This window comes from Indicator indicator, chromosome 9, assembly GCF_027791375.1.
Source record: "Indicator indicator isolate 239-I01 chromosome 9, UM_Iind_1.1, whole genome shotgun sequence".
NCBI classification, from domain to species: Eukaryota; Metazoa; Chordata; class Aves; order Piciformes; family Indicatoridae; genus Indicator; species Indicator indicator.
In genome coordinates this window covers 12,232,922-12,247,602 of record NC_072018.1, presented here as the reverse complement: position 1 = coordinate 12,247,602, position 14,681 = coordinate 12,232,922, and the positions used below count along the sequence as shown (strand labels likewise).

Genomic DNA, 14,681 nt, shown 5'->3' with positions numbered 1-14,681 from the left:
CAAATCTGGTTTGACCAATTAACCCTTCAAGAGTTACTCCAGCCAGGGACCAGTAATCTTTATGCTTGTTGATGTATTTGCTGTACAAGCTAGACTGGAAGCACTTCCTTTGATGTTTTCAAAAGTAGGAAGAAATTTCATATCTTTGAATGTCACTGAGCTTCAGGGTAAAGAATTCTTATAGCTGAATATACTCTGCTAATTAGAGCCAATTATAACCCAGCTGACATACCTGGGAATGAAAAAGTCTCTCCATATTCATTCTGTCCTTGTGAGATGCCCATTTGGCTTCTATTTAACTTGTCTTTTATCAAAATTCATTGTTTTATGTGTGTGGTTGGAGTGATCATTTAGATTTTATAGGCTAAGTGAAGGTTATTCAAACCACTTTTTGTAACTCCTTCAGCTGTATTCTGCAGTCATGACAATGTTAAACATGAAATACCATGGAGAAGCTGGGGGGGGTGTGGGGTGGAAATACTGCTGAGTGGGGGAAAAAAAAGGCTTATCAAGACAATATAGAATTTTTAGAAAGATTGAAGTTTTCACTGAGAACAGTTTTCAGACACAGCAGAGCTGGTGACAATCCTTAAAAGAGGAAAGCAGATAAACAAGACAATACTATTTTCCTGAGTGTGCCAACAGTTGCTGATGCTTTCAGTTTGTAGAACTGGACAAGAAAATTTTCAAATTCACAGCTGACACTCAGAAACTGAGTGTCAACTTCACAGCTGCTCTTTAGACAATCTATATACGCCAGAAGAGCAATTATACTTGTTGCCTTTTACCCTGTTTTGTTATCATCTGACTTCCAATGCTTCAAATTAGCTACTAGGTTTTGGAGAAAATTGTTAAAAATAATAAAAATCCTACAGAAACTGTTATCCTAGTAAAGAAAAAGAGAATTTAAAATATTCAACTCAAATGCACACATGAAAGTAGTCTATTATCTGTGGCTTATGCTGAAAAGATAGTTAACACCATCATTTATTAACATACTGAGCTTTTACAAATGAACAATTCAAAGTTCTCCATTATAGACTAAAGAAGAATAAAGCAACATGCAAAGGCTTTCAGAGATGTGAACTGCAGTCAGCCACAATGTGTTGGACAAAGAAAGCATTAACTACTGCCTAACCATAATTATTGAAGTGACAACCATTTATTTCTATAAGTGGAAACATTGAGCTTGACTGAAAATTTTCATGCATTGCAAAATGGAAAATACACCCAAACATTCAGTAGCTGGGCAGAATATCCTGCAGCCTCAATGCAGCCCATCAGACAAGTTTGTGTTTTATGGACTCAAACCCCTGCCTTCTCTGCAGTACAGTGATTTGAATTCTGAGGTGAGTCTGCTAATCAGGCAATTAAGACACTATTCCAAAAGAAAATAAAAGACTGAGGACAACCTGGAACCCACAATTCTCACTGTTTACACAAGTGCTCTATGGAGTGGCCACATTTCTGAATAAAAACAATTCTGGATATTTTGTACTGTGTTGAAGAACATCCTGCAAGAAGCACACATAAGTTATTTTCAGCCACTATGGTGCATTTTTTGTCCAGTTCCTAAGGGAACAGTAAAACAATAACCATAGCTTCGTAAAATACCCTGAAAGTTAAAGTGAAGTTCTTTGAGGTGCATTTTTAAGTAAGAGGCTTCTGAGAAGAATGAGAAATGAAGTTAAAGATTATTTTGGACAAGAGCCCCATGGACAGCAGGGTTTTACTCTGACCCTTAAATTATTATTACATTCAGAAAAATAAGAATGCTGTACAAAGGAATACAAACATCAAGGAAAACAAAGGAAAACAACAAGGAAGCAACACACAAAAAGCACTTGCCTCTGAAAAGTTTTTAGCTTTGTTTTCCTTAAATTATACTACCACAAAGTTGGCAACCCCCTAAAATTATACTGGGGAAAAAAAAAAACAAAAGTAAAAGTTCATCACTGATATTTGTTTACTACGTTGCATCTTCTTGTCTTCACTGCAGCTGCAATTAAACATGTTTAGAGTGAGAAAAATACCTGAGATTCTTGCTTTGTGGGCCCAATTAATTTCAGCATTGAAAAGGTGTTTATGTGCATGTAAACACAATAAAGCTGGATTGTGAACTCCTAACATTCAGACTAACAGAAAGCGTGGTGGGGAATTTATTGCAAGAAAGCAAGAAACAGGACTTACTGATTTTCAGTAGGAGCTCCTATAATATCCATTTTGTAGGAACAACAATACAATTCCTGATCAGCTATTCATGATTCAAAGTGATGACCAACAGGTGAACATCTCCAAGGTGTAGGAATGCATTGCTTTGTTAGTATACTGTATGGCACCTCTTGAACTCTATGCCAGAAAAAGTATTTCACTAAGCATAAAGCTGTGTACCTGCTTGGAGGATATGCAGGTAATATTACAAAGCCAAATGTTTTTAACAGTTATAGGAACGACTCACTGAAAAGCTGAGATCTATTAATATCAAAAAGAATCTATTGAGAATATGCTGTGGACAAAAAACCTGGCCAAAGATTCCAGTAAGAACTGTTTGAAAAAGTATGTATAGTTTAAAGATCACCATGAATATTAGAAGTTGTTTTCGGCTTTTCTTAACACCACCATGAAAAAAAGGAGGCTTCGAAGCAGCAGTAAGACATTTCCTGTAAGCAGATGCTAATGACAGGTTAGTGTCGTCCAGAGTTAACTTCCATAGACAATGAACAACACCTGTAGAAGAACAGAACCTACCTGCACTTAATGTTGAGTTTCTTCAATCACATTGAAGACAGCAGGAGAACTGTGTGAAAGCCAGGGTTCATTTCCAAAGCAGATGGACAAAAACTACATAACCCCTATCATTCTAGAACACACTGCTCATGGAGCAGCTGCGGCCATGGACACCATTTCTTTTCTTTTGCTTGAACAGGGTTTAAAACACCCCAAAGTGAGTAATATGGATATGTGAGAAGTCAGGACAGAAACAAGAGACTAGTCAAAGATCAGTAAAGCGGTCAGCATAGGAAAAACTTTCTAGTGGTATGAACACCTGTCAGGAAGGCACACAGAGAGCTGTCAGGTTAATGTCCTCAGCCTCTGGAGGTCACACAGACAAGAGTTTTTTCCATGTACTAATGTAAGGACTAAGGGCTGAAACAAACTTATTTGTGAAACAGCCGGAGTGGGCAAATTCAGTTAAGAGGAAACATGTATCTGCTTTGGGGGAAAACAATCTAAGGGCTTTCATGTAGAATCATAGAATCACTTTGGTTGGAAAAGACCTTTAAATCATCGAGTCCACTATCTAACTCTGTAATATGGTATTTTTCAGGAGATGACACCACGAATAGAGCATATCCTGCTGTTTGTAACAAATACATTTGCATGGTTGGACAGGAGAGGGGGAAAAAAAACAACAAAACAAAACAAAACCCAAACAATAATACTCCTCTGAGGACATTTCTCCAATGACTTGAAAGATGTGCCTAAGAAGAAAATTGTGATTATCTAGGACCTGCACTCCTAGCTGAGGAAAATTACTACCCATTCTGTTCAAAACAACAGCAAAACCAAGGTTTACCTGGCACCTGCTAATCCAGTGACTATGGATAATAGAGGGATTTGAGGAATTCTTAACTGCAAGAAGTGGCTGGGACTCTAACTGGTGTGGTCTCAGTGCAGAACCTCTTCATCACCACTGCCTGAGACTGACCACTGGGCTGGACAGACTGCAGGGTGCTGCGGGACAACCCTTAAGTTCTCAAATGTATTTTAGCAAATAGACATATTTAACCACAAGTGTAACAAGGATTTTCATCAAACAAGCATCCAAAAGACATTTCAGTGCCCTGAATTTTTAACTGCTAAGGAAGTGTCAGCAATATTAATTTCTCCAAAATTAACCCAGAATACTGTGCTAGGAGTGGATCCTACCTGGATGAACAAATATTCTAAATCCTTAGTAGGGTTTGGAAAGCAAACTGGAGTCCAAGACCAAGAGAACAGGGATACCTGTTCAAAGCCAGTTCGTTTACATTGACAATTCTCCTGCATAACTAATTTTTCCAGTTCTGCAACACCATTTTTTAAATGTTACTAACTAACCTTTTGTGATGGTTTGAAACTTTTTAATTTTTCTTCTCAAAGTTCAAGCAGAGAAAGTGAAAGAGTGTAAATAAGTCACTATTGGGTGTAAGAAAGCAAAATAATGATTGTTCTAAACACTTCCATTGGATAAATAGAAATGTTTAAGAACTACTACTCAAAACAAAGTGGGGAGTCTGCAGTCTGCACTCGGGGCAGTTGCTGGGCTGTCTAGCTGCTGTTTCTTCTTCTCTTCTGGCTGAAGATAACACACTGACCTTGGCAGCTAAGTCAACAACTTTTCTGCTTTGTCTAACTCTGCTTTCTGCCAGGGGGGCCTGGGGGCAAAGCCCCTGGGAGAGAGGCCCCTTGGGAAGGGTCCCCTTTGGGGGGAAGCAAAAGGAGCTTGGTTGTGCTTTTCTGTTGATTGTATATATTTATATATGTTGTGAATTTTGTATATTTGTACATATTCATTGCATTTCATCATAGACTGTAGATTTTGCTTGTAAATACAGCTTTCATTCGCTTCCAGACTGAGCTAGCCTGGTTATTGTCGGGGGGGGGGGCAGAATTTCAGCTCACACTGACACACCTTTTAAGCATTTCAATAAAAACTGGAAATAAAACCAGCTGGTGTCTACTTAACCTTCAGAAAAGTTATGATTGCATTCATTTAATGCCTTTGCTGTAAAGCATGCATAACAGTTAATATACTATCTATTCAAAAACACACGATCCTCCTAAAAGAGGTGCTACTTTCAGGTTTAAATTTGTTAGATATAGACAATTAAACTGTTTCAGACTTTTCTTTTTGTTTTTAAATTAAACACTAAGGCAGAATTTTAACACATATATATCCTGACACCTAGGAGGGTTACTACAGGACATCTTTACCTTAAAGAAAATAAACTTATATTAAGATTGAAAGGACTGCTATATAAAATTTGTGCTTTTGTAGAAAGATGACCTTAATAAGGTAGGTCCATATTGTGCAATCACACAGCCAAGGAAGAGATGGAACTTCTCAGTGTTCTATTTGGAGACCATAGACGAAGTTCAAAATAAAGTGTAACTACAAATAGGTTGTAGTGAAGTGGGTGTTGGTCTCCCTACCAACAAGTGATAGAAAGAGAGGAAATGGCCTCAAGTTGAACCTCCCCTAGTGCAAGTTGGATATTAGAAGAAAAGTCTTGACAGAAAGGCTTCTCAAAGACTGGAAGAGGTGGTTGAACCCCAGAGAGGTGGTTGAACCCCCATCCCTGGAAGAGGCAGAGATGTTATGCTGAGGGACATGGTTTAGCACCAACCTTGGTAGAGTTACGTAATGGTTCAATGATAAGATTGTGATTCTAAAATTAATTTATCAAAAAGGTTTTGGTTTATGGTTTGGTTGGTTGTTTTGTAATTCTTTTTAAAATATATAACTACTCATGTATCTATGGGCTTTTTCACTCTAAGTAATTATAATGGAAATTTTGCACTCAAAATCCTTGCATTTGGACATAAGAAACAGGAGACAGAATGGAAAAAAAAAAAAAAAAAAGGCCAGAACAAGCATTGCCCTTCTTACTGTGAGTGCATGATGCCAGACCACCACTGATCTCGCACAAAGCGACTGTGTGCACCAGAACGTTGGTCCCGCATTGAAGTTTGAAAAGTGTTTACACTTTGCATTGAGTAAAATTGCTTTTCTGATTTACGTTTGGTTCTAACAACCATTGTACCATGTCTAAAGTAGTTTTTTGTTCTTCTAAGCATCTAAAATATGTAATAAATAAAAGAGTATTTAAGTTGCTATTGGTAGTCAACACACCACTCAGTGGGACATGGCCCATTAAGTGACACACGTTTGGCACAGAAGATCCATTCTCCTCCTTTCTGCGAGCTGTTTCCACTTTGATTGAGGCAGGAATAGAAAAGCCTGTTCTAGAACAAGATCCTCTAACCCATCTGTGCTTGTCTGAGATAACACGAGGGGTACTAATGACAACTATTCCGTATAACGCCTTTTATCTCTGCCACACAGGACATTTCAAATCTTTACATGTATATATATATATATATATACATATACACACACACAAACATAAAGAGTGGAGATTAAATGTTAGCAGGTGTTTCTGAGCACTAGTACTGAACAAAGTCAAATGACGGGGGACAGAAAATTGCACATGAACCTGCTACAAGCTATAAAAAAAAGGGGAAAAATGATTTCTGGCATTCACATAAGTTCATATCCAGACATAAGCAGTGATTTGGCCCCTATTCCTCCTCCAGTGATCTGGCTACCACGGAGTTCTGGCATCCCAGCTGGAGCACCTCTCTGAAGACAAGCTGAGAGAGCTGGGGTTGTTTGGTTTGGAGAAGATATGGCTCCAGGGAGACTTTATAGCAGTGTTCCAGTGCCCAAAGGATGTGGGGACTGAAGAAAATGAGTTAATCATTTTTGAGGCTGAAACAGACCTATACACAAGGCCTATAAGAAAGCCAGAGAAGGACTTTTTTACAGAGATCTGTAGTGACAAGATGAGGGATAAAGCAAGCAAGAAATTCTTCACCGTGAGGGCGGCAAAGACTGGAACAGGTTGCCCAGAGAAGTTGTGGATGCATCCTCCTTGGAAGTGTTCAAGGCCAAGTCTTTAAGCAATGTGGTCTAGTAGGTGTCTCTGCCCAGGGCAGGGAGGTCGGAACTAGATGATCTTTAAGGTCCCTTCAACTCAAACAATTCTATGATTCTATGATACTAATTATCAAAAAGTTTCAACAATAAAAAGAGAATTAATCTGAGAGTTAGAACATATTCATACAAAAATGAGTAGCAAAGAATTAAGATATTATCATGAAAAAATAGAACATTTAGGAAGCTGAGACTTTTAGAAAAAATAGTCCAGTCAACATACATTTGAATACACTGATATGTCCAATCTTGTCCAAGAGCCACCTAACAAATATTACCTTCTATTTATTACTGTTGGGTTTTTAACTTTGCATTTAATCTCCAAGGCTCAAACTAGAAAGCAGCAGCTAGAAATAGATGCTTAAAACTTACAGTACAGTGTATGACATTAAAAAAAATCAAGAAGCTACACTTCTAAAGTCTACTTTTTTCTTTTTTCTACTAACTAGCTAATGAATAAAAATTGTCTTACAGACAGATTTTGAAAAGGGATGGAGACTGATTTTAAGTATTGTTCCCTTTTGATAGAATTTAAAATTGCTCCTACTAGAATACATTTCAGTATAATGATATTATGATGGATACCTTAAAGAGCAGGTGTCTGAATACAGAAACCAAAGAGGGCCCCTTCCACTCTTCCGCAAAACACAGCAATATCCAACACTGCTGTTGCATCGCCCTTGGTAGGTTTCAGTTTAGAGTTGTCAGATTTCATTAACAAAAACTTGCTGTGCTATCCCACCTTTTTTTCATTCTGATAACTGTCAAAGGGACTGTACAACTTACATAGTCACCTTCTACTTTTTGTCTTTTCCTGACAGGCAGACGTTGCTGGCCCTACAGCAGACCATATTCTTACAATTTCAACTTTTCCTGCCAATGGTCATGAAAATGGTCAGGTGGTCCCCAAAGTAATGCTGCAGTCAACAAAATACGGACTGAACATATTAACATTTCTTTCATATATAGACATATAAAGCACAGAACTTGCAAATACACAACAGACATTTGACTTTTAAATAACAGAAAGGAATAGTTAAACAGGAACCATCTAACAAATTCTTCTCCTTAATAAACAGTAAATTACTTGCACTTCCACCAAATCAGTTGAGCAAAGTCTGAAAAACAAAGACTAAAGTGCAACATCAAATTTATATTCCATGAAAAGACTGAAATGTTAAGGATTATACTTTTGTGCAACAAAGGTTTTGGATGGGGGCAGGTGAGGAGAAACACATGAAGCCAGTACACAGGCTCTTACTCCATATGTGTTTGCAGGACTATAATAAATGTTTTTAATCTATGAAACATGTGTGACTAAAAATCCAATTCGCCTTTTTTTTTTTTTTTTGGAGTCCAAGATGGTATAGTTTTAAAGTGTATAGCACAGCATCTATAATATAAATCTGCACAAAACTAACAGCACAAGTCTGTTCTTTAAGCTTTTTCTGTGAGTATAAAATATGCAGAATCCTACCAGGCCATATTGCCATGGGCTGTGTTGTCAAGGTGACAGAGTAGCTCCAGGGTTTGAGCGTTGCTTGATGAATCATCAGGGGATTCATGACTGCCTGATTCCAATTCCTTCGGCATCCTCCAAACAGCAGCACATGTCATGACTTTACTGTCTGAAGCTAAGCAACAGAGAACAATGTCAACAGATCGTTGTATGGGAGGCAGATTTTGTATACAGCACATCAACATCTACACACATCCATAAGCAATGCACGTCTGCTGCTAAAAATATTTTAAAACATTACCAAAATTAATTCAAAGAATGCAGATCTCAAGTTCACAGTCCAGTTGCTGCCAAACTCATCATTAGCACACATGGAAGGTGCTTAGCCCTGTTTAAAGGCAAAACTCAGGGCTCATGAAACATAACTGTGGGGGGACAAGCTTCCCAAGCTTCGTTCTTCATACTGATGTTAATGAGGATGACCCACCAATTACATTGCTTTATTCCTTGAGAATAAGGATTTAAACTAGGCATCACTGCAAAGTGCCCAGCTCCATCCTCTTGTAGTTCACCCTTTAGATATTGTAAGATCCCCTCTCAGTCTGCTCTTCTCCAAGCTAAACAGACACAGGTCTCTCAGCCTCTCCTCATCAGAAAAATGCTCCAGTCAACTCAACATCTTTCTGTCCCTCCATTAAAATTTTCCTTTGAAGGGTTCTCTTCAGTTGGATCTATGTAACTGTGTTTTACCGTTTACTACCAATAACTGTTCATTATAAAATTAAGTTTTCTATTTAAGTACACTCCCCTCGTGGCCTCAAGTTGTACCAGGCGTGCTTTAGACTAGATATTAGAAGAAACTTCTTGTATGAAAGGCTTCTCAAAGACAGCCTTCCCAGGTATGTGGTTGATTCCCCATCCCTGGAGGTGTTTCATAGCTGCAGAGATGTGGTGCTGAAGGTTTAGCACCAGACTCTTTAGAGTTGGATAATGGTTGGACTCGATGATCTTAAATGGTCTTTTACAATTGAAAATTCAAATAAAAACCACCATCCAAAAGAGAAACTCACACACATATAGCAAAATAGTTACAATGTATGATAAACAACCCAAACACAGAACCATGAGAAAATACCATATGGTCAGTGCAGACCTGGCATTGCCCATCACCCAATATAGCAACTTGTAGAGATGCAGAATGGGAGAAGTCCAGTGTAGCAATGTATACACTCTGGTGGTTCCAGCCACTGGTCCAGCTCTCACAGAAGATAAATAGGTCAGTGTCATCCACTACAGTAGGAACAGAGAAACCAGCCACAGCTATGTTAAGCAAAAGCTGGGGGCCAACTACTTGCTGTAGGATGTATTAAATGAAAAGTCCAGAGGACAAGCAGCAATGAACAACATGCTTTCTCTGACATAATTTACATGCCACTCTTCCACAGTTCTTTCCCCAAGTACATCATAGCTGATTTTAGTGCAGAGTGACTGATTACAGTGCCATGAGCAGACACAAGCAGTGTCTGCTTCGACCAGTGGAAAAGAAAACAGGAATAAATGTAATGAGTGTGTTTTCAAAAGGAAGGAAGCCAATTCTGAAAAGGGTCGTCTTAGGCTAAAAGTACATTAAGGAGGAAAAAGGTCTTTGTTGTAAAGGTCAATCTGAACATTCTATATGCAAAAAAAAAAAAAAAAAAGGGCAGTGAACAGGACAAAAAGCAATTGATATGCAGAAAGTAAAAGCAAATATAAGATCTCCGATGTATTAAAAACATAGCTAAACAACATAAAAACCATAGGTAGTTTGGTCAAACCAGTGTCATTTCTGCAAGAAGGAAATGGAGGTAAGAAGAGTTTAACTGCAAGCACAGAACTCAGAACACACAAGCATGGGGTATTTATGATAGACTGTACTAAATTTAACACAAGATACACACTGCCTATACAAGCCAAATACAGTATCAGAAGACCATACGTCTTGAGGTAATGGATAATCTTTTATTAACACTTCATTTAACTAATTGCCATCCATACTGAACGGCTATTTCCAAATCATTTGAGGAAAATCCTTCACTCTAAATCTGTGTGCCACTGGATGAAAAGAAGAAAGCAGAAGCTGATGTCCATGGGTATTTTTGTTTGGTTTGGGTTTTTTGGGTTTGCTTTTTTTTTTTTTTCAAAGGGCAAGTCAATCACAGCATGCATTATACATTATATAAATAATAAATCACAGACTCATAGAATCATTTTGGTTGGAAAATATCTTGAAGATCATCAGGTCCCACCATTATCTAACTCTGCCAGGGCTGCATCTCTGAAACACCTCCAGTGGCAGGGATTCAACAACCTCCCAGGGGAGCCTGTTTCAGTCTTCAAGAACCCTTTCAGTGAAGAAGTCAACCTCAACCTCCCCTGGTGCAACCTGAGGCCAGTTGCTCTCATCCTATCACTTGTTATTAGGGAGAAGATGCCAACACCCACCTCACTATAACCTCCTTTCATGGAGTTGTAGAGACCCAGAGCCTTTTTTCCAGGCTAAACAACCCCAATTCCCTCAGCCACTCCTCGCAAGATCTGTTCTCCAGACCATTCACCAGCTCCATTGCCCTTCTCTGGACCAGCTCAAACATCTCAGTATCTTTCTTGTAGTGAAGGCCCCAGAACTGAACACGGTACTCAACCTAAACTGAATGTGCCAATAGTAGTTCATAGGGTGAGATTTATCAAATGTTTCACCTTGATACTGAATATGTGACAGAATACTAAAGAACACCACAGAGGAAGTTCTGGTAGATTTTAATCACTGAGAGGTCTGTACCATGCATATAAAGTGTTGGCTGTTCCACCATTATCAAGATCTAAGAGGAGAACCACAAAAGTGTATCATGGAAAACAAACTACACATTTTTCAAGCCATCTTTCCTCTCAGTAGAACACCACAAGGCTTGAGACAGCCTTGAAACGTCATCTAAGTTTTTGAAATTCTGATTGTGTGTTCCTAGAAATATATTTTCTTTTAAAAGGCTTAGTTTCCTGGACAGTCAGATTTTAACACTGAAAATCCTGAAACAACTAAAACTAAGCACAGTTTGAAGACTGAGGGAAACTGAAGAATGAAAGAATAACCTAAATAAGTTAAAAAAATCCCCCTGAATCTTCACCTGACCCAGCCTACTATAACACTTTGATGTTCTGACAATTTTCAAGAGCCAGCAATGAAATCAATCTGTTTGAATTTTTAACATGTGCAGCAATTTTACCTGAATTATTTGTTTTCATCTTATTAGTACAGAAGCTGCTACAGAGCAGGACTGAAATATACCTTGATACTCCAGACAGAAGAGATTTGACTGAACAGTGAAAACAAGTTTATCATAGTTCTACATCTTGCAGACTTATCTATGCCAGTCCTTGGAGCCCAGCATGTAGTGTCCTTTCTGGAAAGCTGTTCAGCTGCTCTGATGATACGTCTATCAGGGGCCATTTGCTCTTCCAGAAAGCAAGAGAAATTTCTCTTTTGGAAATATACCTTGACCACAGCAGATCTGTGCATTAATGGCTGATACAATTATTACATTTTTATCATTCAAAAAAAATTTAATTGCTCTACATCTTCTATATGTGCACGGGGATCTTTAAAACACACTTCTAATATTAAGGATGCCTAACAAACCTACTAGGCATCCCAACAGCACTGTAGTCCTTGACTCTTTCAAATAGTGGAATTATTTATTTTCTTCTGACCTTGTTTACAGAAATAGATACTTTTCAATATCTATGTCAGATATTAAAATAAACATTAATAGAAATATTAATCAACATTAAGAAAGGCTCAGTGAAGTAGTTGTTGCTTCTTTTTACTATAAATAGAAAAATACTACTGCCTTCTAAAGACTACATTACATTTTGTTATTTAGTAAGTGTTTCTTCCTATGTTACTGTTGTACATATATAAAATTAGCTTATTATTACAAAATAAGCCTAGATGAAATAAGCTTATTATGGGGAAGGACTGTTTACAAAGGCATGTAGTAATAGGACAAGGGATAATAGTTTTAAACTAGAGAAGGGTAGATTTAGATTAGGCACTAAGAAATCTTTACTGTGAGGGTGGTGGAACACTGGACCAGGTTACTTAGGGAGGTGGTGGAGGCCCTATCCCTGGAGACATTCAAGGTCAGGCTTGATGGAGCTCCAAGCAACCTGATCTAGTTGGGGATGTCCCTGCTTACTACTGGGGAGTTGGAGTATGTGACCTCTAAAGATCTCTCCCAACCCATTGCATTCTATGATTCTCTTGTAACACAGATATAATGGTAAAAGGGTCTGAAGTACAGGCTGCTACAGAATCTTATGCCATTCCATGCCAGTTTCACTTGGTTGGGACCAGTGCTAAAGGATAACATTCACTATGTATCAGAAAGGGCAAATACTAAAAGCCATAACACACAAAACTCCTCAACCCTCAGCCCAGACATTGTCCTCTTCTTTTAGTTAGGTTTGAAGATGCTCATGGAAAATGACAGACTCTCCATTTGTTGTATGACTGCCCATCACAAGCTGTATGTGTGTCACAAATCTTCCTATTCTAATTTTAAACCTTGGGTAAATTTTGGAATTAGATGCATAATTGAAACCTGTAGAGCAGAGACTTGGTTCAGAGCACTATTAATTTCTCCTTGCACTTTTTCTGTACTTATATACAGTTCTGACACTTTATTACTTCCCAGATGTGTAAAACCAAAATGGATTTGCCACAGCCTCCCATAGAAGTAATTTTAGATACAGTTGGCCTTAAGGAAGGTTTAATTTTCCCTTATATAAAGATACCATTTTCTCCCTGGTAAAAGAGAGGGCAAACACCAAGTGAAGTCTCACTCCATTATGAGAGATGAACTGGAGCTTTTTTGTGAGTCATGATTTCTCTCAATCAAATAATCCCTAGCAATAAACCTACAGAAATCCATAGACCAAGAGAAGTCTCATTGCATAGAGATCCAAGTCCCACAAGAAGCTTCTCCTGGCTGTATGACAAACTCACTAGCAGTATACGTATTTGTGGAGTCACCCATACAGCCTTATTTCCCAAGTGAGCATAATAAAATCTAAAATTCCAGTATTAACAAGTAATTTCACTACCACTTCTGTAGTGCCATTGCTTACCTAGAATATCTACAGGCATAGAGAAAAATCTAGGTTTTCTCTTCCTTTACTCTCTTCACATCGCCATAGTGCACACATATACACCTAACACCTCTGATATTTTTTCAGATTATGAGACCAATATGAATGCAACATTTAAATGACAATGCCAGTCATTCTATAAAAGAAAGAAATCCTAGCAAAATACATGGTGTCTATTTGAGTCATACTTACATGCCTTCCTTAAAGCTGTTTACATAGTTTGAAAGTTCTTTTCCATCTCCATATCATACTGAAACCACAATTTTCATGGCACAGCACCAATGCAGAAGAGAATGGATAAGGTTAAGCTAGTTATTGTTGAAGTCTTGTCATTGAGTGTATTAAAAATAAGTTATTTGGTTTAACTAAACATTATTGAACCTTTGAGAACATACAAGTTCTAGTTTTATGGAGAACAAATGAGAGTTTTGCAGAAGGGAGTCCCACTGCATTCCTGAAGTACTCTTCACATCAAATGATCCAGGAATGAAACAATGAACTGTTGAATCTGTCTCATTTGTTTCTTCACTCAAGAGCAATGCCTTGTTCTAATTCATCATGCACCTTCTGTACACATTTGAATAAATAGAGATAAGAATGGAGCTAGATGCACTGATCCATCTGCAACAATCGCCTGTTAAACACTGCCCCGGTTCATCAATGCCATCTTCTGGGCAGAGAACACCATTTGCTGGAGTGACTGTACACAGCTTCATCTGCTTCTGTTGAAATAATTCAGATTTACCAACAACCTAACCAGAATTCGGAGAAGGAGCAACTAAGATCACATTTTGACAGCCCTAAGTTAGGAAGCAACTACACATGATGGCGGCAGCAATGAAGGTGCAGTAACCAGCCACAGGAAACCAACTGTGGCGAGTTCAGTTAAAGCCTGAGAGAGAGAATCATGGCTACAGAGCACGAGGCTGTCTTTAGAGGCCTACTTTACAAGTCGAACAAGTGAGAAGTCTCTGCATGCAGAGTGTGCAATTTACAAAGGGTCACAACTTGGTCAAATCAATACCAATTTTCACTGCAGCACTCAGAAGGACTTCTCAATGAGGGCTATTTCCATGACAATTTTCAGCTTGCCACTAACAACTGTTCCAACACAGAAAAAAACCTAAAAGTTGTAGACAGGTGAAGCATCCAGATTATCCTCCTCCAAACACCACTGCCCTTGGAGAATTGATTCAACTTGAAGTGATACCCTCCCAGAAAGAAATAGACCTGCGGAAAAAAAAAATCTGCCCAAAAAAGTAAAAATAACAGTATGTT

General features: G+C 38.3%; 1 protein-coding gene across 1 annotated transcript in view; it reads right to left on the bottom strand.

Annotated features, from left to right (window-relative positions):
• The window catches only part of EIPR1 (EARP complex and GARP complex interacting protein 1), a 62,947-nt gene that overhangs the window by 19,969 nt on the left and 28,297 nt on the right, over positions 1-14,681 (bottom strand). The window contains exon 4 of the mRNA XM_054383539.1: positions 8,238-8,394. Within this exon, the coding sequence (XP_054239514.1) occupies positions 8,238-8,394 (157 nt within the window). The remainder of the gene's footprint in view (positions 1-8,237; positions 8,395-14,681) is intronic.